The sequence below is a fragment of the Daphnia carinata genome, chromosome 8 (assembly GCF_022539665.2).
Source record: "Daphnia carinata strain CSIRO-1 chromosome 8, CSIRO_AGI_Dcar_HiC_V3, whole genome shotgun sequence".
Classification (NCBI taxonomy): Eukaryota; Metazoa; Arthropoda; class Branchiopoda; order Diplostraca; family Daphniidae; genus Daphnia; species Daphnia carinata.
Genome location: NC_081338.1, coordinates 2,926,631 through 2,935,281, shown reverse-complemented (window position 1 = coordinate 2,935,281; position 8,651 = coordinate 2,926,631). Strand labels below are relative to the sequence as shown.

The 8,651-nt window shown below is 36.3% G+C and overlaps 1 protein-coding gene across 3 annotated transcripts; it reads left to right on the top strand.

Annotated features, from left to right (window-relative positions):
• Window positions 1-252: 252 nt before the first annotated feature.
• LOC130703984 (cGMP-dependent protein kinase, isozyme 2 forms cD4/T1/T3A/T3B-like) lies at window positions 253-5,610 on the top strand. Of its 3 annotated transcripts, none has more exons than XM_057525449.2 (15): window positions 253-268; window positions 336-484; window positions 676-1,147; window positions 1,397-1,563; window positions 1,864-1,977; window positions 2,122-2,227; window positions 2,530-2,593; window positions 2,879-2,956; window positions 3,021-3,115; window positions 3,212-3,358; window positions 3,446-3,596; window positions 3,676-4,017; window positions 4,117-4,373; window positions 4,479-4,538; window positions 4,623-4,871. In XM_057525449.2, exons 3-15 carry the CDS (start codon window positions 750-752, stop codon window positions 4,786-4,788), a joined length of 2,145 nt encoding a protein of 714 aa, XP_057381432.1. In that variant the 5' UTR covers window positions 253-268; window positions 336-484; window positions 676-749; the 3' UTR covers window positions 4,789-4,871. The 3 variants fall into 3 exon arrangements, with proteins under 3 accessions (XP_057381432.1, XP_057381433.1, XP_057381435.1); XM_057525450.2 differs by adding an exon at window positions 4,897-5,610 and having other exon boundaries at window positions 259-484; window positions 4,623-4,788; XM_057525452.2 differs by having other exon boundaries at window positions 259-484; window positions 3,449-3,596.
• The last annotated feature ends 3,041 nt before the right edge of the window (window positions 5,611-8,651 follow it).

Sequence of the window (8,651 nt, the reverse complement as noted above, 5' to 3'; positions counted from 1 at the left end):
CAATAATAATTCAAATTACAGCATTATATCATTATCTGTTTATTTCAAATGGGAAGAAAAGTACCGAGAGATTGTAGGTTTGACATTCTCCTAAATCACAATAGATGGGTCTTCAGTTCGTCTGAAATAAGAAGAGGTAGTTTGCGTAATTGTGTGTGCAGAAAGCATAACGGTGAGTCCCATGACCTTGTTTTGCGTTTTAGCGGTAGGCGTATTCGTTTTCCTGACCTTGTCGTGTGTTGTAACTGGTTCAGTAGCACCTGTAGATGTACGAAAGCAATTTTATTTTTCAGATGAATTTGTAATTGTATTCCCGTGTATGCTTCAAAATTCAGGCGATATTTCTCAATAAGATTTGCTATTTTCTAGCCTGATCAATATCTTCTCTGAAAATTACATACTGACCCATTAGGTGTAGTTAATGTCGACTGCCCATTTTGGTGTGACGTATTCCTGAAAAGCCGCTTATTCGCTAACTGAAGTGGTAACTATTTGTTTATCTATGTCTATTGTGTGTATACATGCATGTCTGAATGTATGTGTATGTTCATATGTGCATATCTGTCTATAAAACAAAGAAATCTCTTCCACAGCTATAGTGTCAGATACATGCAGTTGAAAGTAACAGTTAATATTTTTAGCTATATTTATATCCTTATTTTTATATTTCTCTAGAGATTGCCACACATGGTGTTGAGAGAAGTATATAGCATTCAATAGTTGAGCGGCCTTAAATAAAAAAACAAAAAATGAAGACAGCAACACCTACACGATACAAGCAACACAGGAGAAATACCCTGCCACGGGCACAAACTAGTACCTATATAGCTATGGCAGAAGCAACAGAAGAGCTGCAGTACTCCTTACTTAAACAGGATGAGGAGATAAGAAACCTTAATTCATACCTGCAATTAAAGAAAAGTCAGCTTCAGCAAAGAGAGGAAGAAATTCAGCAGCTACGGTCCCACCTAGATAAGTTCCAAAGTGTACTTCCATTTGGTGGCCAGCCCACAAGCTTAACATCGGTCACGCGGACTCGTGAGCCCAGGAAGGTCAGAGCTCAAGGTATATCTGCCGAACCACAGAGCTTGCAGACAACACAAGACATCAATTACCGAAAATTTAAGGATCACCCCAAAGGGCCTAGGTATATCATCATTCAAGTAGCAACTATTGGCCGTCATTGTTTCTTGTTTTACATTGTGGCTCGAAAAGAATTTACTGAGATAGTTGGACAGCATTATTTCGTAGTGGTTCAGAATTCTGCTGGGTATCAGTCCCGTCATGCTTCAAAATTAGTGTGAAAGGCAAGAGTCTGCAGTAGAAACTCTTTTCTCATGTTTGTTTTCACCTAAGTTTTCGAATGGTATTTAACGTACAATACCTCTTTTCGTAGATCGCGAGAATTGATAAAAGCGGCGATACTGAGCAATGATTTCCTCAAGAATTTGGATATTAATCAAATAAATGAGATCATCGATTGCATGTACCCGGTGAATTATCAACGTGGTAGCATCATAATTAAAGAGGGCGACATCGGCTCCATCATGTACGTCTTAGAAGGTGCGTAATAAAACAAACAAATGCATCAACGAAAAATCCTTTGGCCAAACTTGATCCGTGGATTGGTAAGATGTTGAAAAGGAGGAAAAACAAAATATTTGCATGCACATTTCCTCGGTTTGCTGTTTTAGAATTTTCATGAATCCATATTCTCTTCTGTGCACAGGCTGCGAGTCTCTGCATAACTATCTTTAACTTAAAAAAAACAAAAACTGCATAAGCAAAAAAAACACAAGAATTTTATCTTAATTACCATCTTTTTTTTTTTTTTTTTTAATTACCTTGTTGAATCATTCACAGAGGGTAAAGTGGAGGCGTCGAGAGAAGGAAAATATCTCAGCACAATGGAACTGGGAAAAGTCATGGGCGAGTTAGCCATCCTCTATAACTGCAAAAGAACCGCTACTATTAAAGGTACGAGAAAAATATTCTGCAAATTCCTTTTCGTACTATCACCTCGGATAGTTAACGATAACTCAGTTCACCTTATTTTTTTTTCCCATTACGTCATTCAACTATTTAAACGTTTCTCATTTCTCTTTTTATCACATACTTAAGCGGCCAATGACAGCAAGCTGTGGGCAATCGAACGTCACGTTTTCCAGTCTATCATGATGCGAAGTGGCCTGATTCGCCAAGACGAATATACCGCTTTCCTTAAAAGGTATAAATGCGAATGCTTCAGCACAATCTTTTTTTCTTTTCCTTTTATAATTTTTATTAAACTTCTTGCTGTCCTTATGAAATTTTGTGATGATGAAAAAGGTTGGAAATGAACCTACAATTTGTTCAGTCCTTTGTTACACCCCTTTTTCCGAATTTCACGATTTTTATTTGTCATGTCTCGTGTCAGGGCTTGATTATCCTTTCCTAGGAATCATACGTTGCACTTTAGAAATATAGTAAATTTAATTTCTTGTGCACAAGATAATTTCGAATTCTTTATTTGGGATCTTCCCTCTACAGTGTGCCAACATTTAAAAACCTTCAAGAAGATAAGCTCCTCAAGATCGCCGACACACTTGAAGAGGTATTCAATCATACAGTATCTTAATTCATTTACACTTATAGATCCATTCAATATAGTTAGATTTTTTTAAAATTCCATATAAAAAAGACCGTTATTTTAGCTCTCTTGCTTTTATTGGCTCGACAAGTATTCTGCTTTAGTAGAGTGAAGCTATGTTTACTATGCTATGTCGAGTGTGCTATGTCACGGGAAGTCTGCGTCAAATGTTTTTTTTTCTTTCTTATTAACGCATTTATATTATAAGCTAGCTCTTTATAGTTCTTCTGTGTTTTTTGTTTTTAAAAGTGTTCCTACAAGCAAGGAGTCTACATCATTCGCCAAGGAGCGCCAGGTGACACTTTTTTCATTATCCGCAAAGGACAAGTGAGTGTGCTAACTAAGAAGCCTTTTTGGTACCGTTTAACTTGCTTGTTTTTATTTGCTTTAGGTTAAAGTCACCATTAAGGATCGCGCCACATCCCAGGAGCTATACATTCGTTCGCTGAAACGAGGAGATTTCTTCGGTGAAAAGGCCCTTCAAGGGTAATAGTAGTATTATACTCTGAGCTACATTCGTTGTTACTAATCATACTTTTATTTCTTGTGATTTCCCGATTTACTTTTATTTGGGCTTTGCAGCGAAGATGTACGAACGGCCAATATCATTGCAGACGATTCCGATGGCGTGAGCTGTTTGGTGATTGACCGAGATTCGTTTAATCAGTTCATCAATGGACTGGAAGAGGTCCGAACTAAATACATCGACAATGCAAATATCAGTCGCAAGTAGGTTTTTGGGAGATGTTGATCTGTTTGGATCAAATTAATTACTTAGATCACGTTTCTTACTATGTTTTTTTTTTCCTTAAATAGCAGGATTTACGACGCCTTTGCCCATGTTAAATTGAGTGACCTTCGCCTCGTAGCCACACTCGGAGTAGGAGGATTTGGTCGAGTTGAACTAGTTCACGTCAGTGACGACATGTCTCAATCGTACGCGCTGAAGCAATTGAAGAAAAGTCAGGTAAAGAAGAATCATAATAATCACACGAATCGTAGTATCGAATCTTTACCTATCCATTTCTGCTCCCAATATTGTCTAGATTGTAGAGACACGGCAGCAGCAACACATTCTTTCGGAGAAACAAATTATGGAGGAAACTAATTGCGATTTCATCATCAAATTGTATAAAACTTTCAAAGATCGTAAGTATTTGTATATGCTCATGGAGGTATGTCTTGGCGGAGAACTGTGGACTATCTTACGCGATCGCGGGTTCTTCGACGAAATGACCACCCGCTTCTACACGGCGTGCGTCATCGAGGCCTTTGACTATCTTCATAGCCGCAGCATCATTTATCGTGATCTAAAACCCGAAAACCTGTTGCTCGATAAGCATGGCTACGTCAAACTGGTTGATTTCGGTTTCGCCAAAAGATTGCCGGTTCGCCCTTTACCCGCGTCTGTCAGATAATGACAACGCGTTTCATTTCTATTATTTTGTTAGCATTCAATAATGCAATCTTTATCTCTGACGGACCAGGCCGGACGGAAAACATGGACATTTTGCGGTACTCCTGAATACGTAGCTCCTGAAGTAATTTTGAACAAAGGACATGATATCAGCGCTGACTATTGGTCTCTGGGAGTGTTGATATTCGAGTTTTTATCGGGCACGCCTCCATTCAGTGGTTCAGATCCTATGAAAACCTACAACCTCATCATTAAAGGCATTGACGCTGTCGACTTTCCACGCAACATCAAACGCAACGCAGCTGCGCTCATTAAAAAACTCTGTCGGTATGTTAATTCAATAACTCTCACTAAAGTCCCATTCTGCCAGGATTGTAACACCGGCTCCACAGGGTACTATACTTCTTTCATCTAAATGTATTTCTCTTGTAGTGATAATCCAGCCGAACGATTGGGATACCAAAAGGGTGAACGTGACATTGAAAAGCACAAGTACGTGATGGAAACTCAATGTCAAAATGATTGCTTAGTCTGCCTATCCAATCACGCTTGTTTTTTTGTTTTTTCTGCTTCTAGATGGTTTGATGGTTTCAACTGGGAGGGTCTGCGTACACGCACAAAGGCTCCTCCAATCATCCCACAGATCCGCAGTACAATAGACACCTCCAATTTTGATGAATACCCCCCTGACATGGACGTTTCGCCGCCTGACGATATGAGCGGCTGGGATTACGACTTTTAGGTCAGCCAACTTTTGTCGTATACTGCACGTTTCCCAAGTGCCGTACACACACACATACATATGCACACGCTTTGCCCCCCAGTCACTCCTTCGTTTTTTTTTTCTTAGACCATAGTATTCGTGTGTCGCATCCCGTATTCTCGCTATGTTTTTGCGAAACTATCCGTCGGACTTAATCGAAGCCCAGCGCCTGAGTTTTATTTCAATTCATTCCACAGCTAATGACAGGTTTTTACTAAATGCTTTTTTTTTCTACTTCACCAGGTAGCTGTGTTTTATTTTAATTAATTTTTGTGTGCATCCAAACAACGTCCATCATTTAATTTAGAAAATTAAAACAGATGCAACATCAACACACTTTTACAGCAAAAAAAAAAAAGGTACCAGGGATCCTTTGGTTGTGTTTTTTAAAAATTCTTAAACGTTTTCTACGTGTCACATTTTAGGGGAAATTTGTGGGCTTTATCTCTTTAATTGAAAAAAAAAATAACTTCAAAATTTACCAAATAATATTATAATACAAAAGAATCGTTATTTGTAGTTTTACATATCAATAGAAAGCAACAACAACCGTTGACGGTGCCTTCGAATATTATTCCCTGTTTTATTTTCGTCCTTATCCTTATTTCTTTACTTTATGTTCTTTGTTATTCCGCCTTTTTGCTTTCGGTACTGTAATTTTTTTTAGTGTTTTTTCTTACTGTAGTACCTGATGTAGTTTTGTACTTTTGCTTTCCTTTGCTTGTGCGTGTGCTGTGTATGTACCCTACAACACTCATTTTATTTACATTTTAGTCAGAGAATAGAAGTGGATTAAACTTTATCGTTAAATTAGCTATTGGTCATCGGAGCAAGAATCGCAAAGGTTCCCCGAATTACCAGACTATAGGTTAACGGTTATAAGGACTGTGCCAGGAAGGTACGTGAAAATCCAACCAGGTCAATCACTAGAATTGATTTAATTGTGGATTGGTTTAGCCCTTTCTAACGAGTATTGCTAGGACGGCTATCAAAAGAATCATTTTCTTTTGTTTTTGCGGCGAAGTGACTTGCATTTGAATGAAAAGAAACGTAACAACTATCTTTCAGCGAATTTTACGGCAATTAATCTTCCAATCTCGATAAGTAGGTTAAGATATTGCTGGTTCCAAAGTCATTTTGTTCTCAGAAGATATACAGTTCTTTAGAAGATACTGATAGAGAAGGATGTTGCGTTTCTATGATTTAGGGAAAATCAGTTACAAATTGACAAGTAATTGAAGAAAGAATTACGGTTTACATGTTTTCTTTGTCACTAGATGGCAGCAAGATGGCGACTATTTAGTTAAAGGCCTTAGCAAACTTCTAGTGCCAATGCAAAAACCGCATAAAAGAAAAACGGACGAGCAAATAATAAATTGAAACAAAATTCACACTGTAACTGATTAAACATATAAAGGGCAGTGTATAGGGCATGGAATCAGCACAGAAAATAAGGAAAAGGCAATAAAGTGCCCAAAATCATTTGTGATTCAGCAGTTGCGCCAGTATGCTACGGTATATTGTATGCATGTAGACAATAAAAAGCATTATCTACATCATCTAAAAGAAATGGTTGGAGACGCAATGATCTTTCCTATTTAAAAAAACTTGTTTTAGAGCGATATTCTGCTTTGTTAGCTTAACTTATTTGTTTAGCTGTGCTTTGCTTTGTTGTGCATTATGTTGCATTGCTTTGTGAGTAAATCTAGATAACTATATATGATTCTAATTCAAAAATTAACAAGGAACAAGAAAATAAAATTTTTTTTTACGTAGAGTTTATGGTTTTTGAGTATCAAAGAAGTTTGATGTGTTCACGCTAGCGCTGTAGCGTACTGGCGCGCTAGTAATGGTTTCGATTCCCACACACACTAATATTATATTTTAGATCATTCAAAGGCTATAAACTCTACGGGAAAACAAGTTCCATTTTCGCGTTCCTTGGTTAATTTTGAATCAGAAGCATGTATAGTTATCTAGATTTAATGATATTATTTTTTAATAGGGAAAATTTTTAAGCCCAACAAAATAAACCCGACAAAACAAGCCCGACTTTTCCTTTAAAAATTTTTAAAACACAATAATCAATAACATATACGATTTAGATTCAAAATTTAACGAGAATAACGAAAACGATATTTGATTTGGCGCGAAATTTGTGGCTTTTGAGTAATCTAAAATATTAAAGTAGTTGCGCTATAATAACTTTGATTGCGCATAATTCAAAAACTTCATAGGTAAAGGCAAAACTAACATGCCAGTTAGAATAAGCGTTCGATTTTGAAACTATTGTGTGATTGTTATTTAATTCTGAGAGATGTCGCTTTTTGATGATTTTCGTCAAAATGAGAAGGCTATAGCCTTCTCACTTTTTCAATTTTCGTCAAATCCTAGATTTCATTAAAAATACATTATTCCGTTTGGAAATTGATCGCTGATCACGAAAAAGGGGTTTACTTTTATATTAGACTTCAACTTTTTGAATTAACCGTAAAAAAACAGAAAGTCGGGCTTATTTTATCGGGCTTATATTGTCGGGCTTAAAGTTTTTTCCTATTAAACAATAATATCATTAAATCTAGATATGATTCTGACTAAAAATTTAACAAGGAACACAAAAATGAAATTTGTTTCTACGTAGAGTTTATGGTTTTTGAATAATCAAAGAAGTTTGCGTCACGCTACAGCTGTAGCCGACTGGCGCGCTAGCAATGGTTTCGGTTCGCACACACACTAATTTTATATTTTAGATTCCTCCAAAACTATAAACTCTACGTAAAAAAAAATTTTAGTTTCGTGTTCCTTCGTTAATTTTGAATCAGAATCATCTATAGTTATCTAGATTTAATGCTATTATTTTTTAATAGGAAAAAATTTTAAGCCCGACAATATAAGCCCGGGCTTATTTTTTAACCCAACTTTTACCATTTTTTACGTTTTATTCAAAAACTACGAGTCCCACGAGAAAACAACCCCCATATTCGTGATGCCCGTTCAAATCTGCATCGAAACCATGTATTTAAAGCGAAATAAAAAATTTTGCCAAAATTGAAAAAGTAAGAAGGCTATAGCCTTCTCAGTTTTCCAATTTTCTTCAAATCCTAGATTTCTTTAAAAATAAATTATTCCGATTCGAAATTGATCGCTGATCACGAAAATGGGGTATATTTTTATATTAGGCTTCTACTTTTTGAATTTACCGTAAAAAACAGAAAGTCGGGCTTATTTTGTAGGGCTTACTTTGTCGGGCTTAAAATTTTTTCCTATTAAAAAATAATATCATTAAATCTAGATAACTATATATGATTCTATTTCAAATTTAACAAGGAACAAGAAAAGGAAATTTGTTTTTACCTAGAGTTTATGGTTTTTGAATAATTAAAGAAGTTTGATGTGTTCACGCTAGCGTTGTAGCGTACTGGCGCGCTAGTAATGGTTTCAATTCCCACACACACTAATTTTATATTTTAGATTACTCAAAAACTATAAATATGTAAATATCATATTTTCATATCTTTCGTGATAGTTGTTCGTTTAGCGGCATTTCAATTTTTCCAACAGTTGCTATTGACGCAACTGTAATTTCTGCTTTCGCCAGACGGATGCATTGAGCTAATAGTAACTCTAGAGCTGGAAACTAGATGGCAGATCTAAGCAGATTCGTGTTGAAATTATGAATATAAAATTCAGGTGTATGCTTTAAAGCATCTACCTAGCTCTAGGCTTATATCTTCTTTCGAAGCCTTCTTTCGAAGTGGGTCTTGTTTATTTCCCTTAAGCCACAGACGCGAGAATAATGACAATCATAAACTAGTCTTCCTATTCATATCACATTTTTTTTT

What these genes read in the sequence shown, in the direction of transcription:
- LOC130703984 (XM_057525450.2), top strand. Translation starts at nt 750, where the DNA reads ATGAAGACAGCAACACCTACACGATACAAGCAACACAGGAGAAATACC. An exon ending in TCGCCGACACACTTGAAGAG is followed by an intron (nt 2,594 to 2,878) that starts GTATTCAATCAT and finishes TGTTTTTAAAAG; the next exon opens with TGTTCCTACAAGCAAGGAGT. An exon ending in TCATTATCCGCAAAGGACAA is followed by an intron (nt 2,957 to 3,020) that starts GTGAGTGTGCTA and finishes TATTTGCTTTAG; the next exon opens with GTTAAAGTCACCATTAAGGA.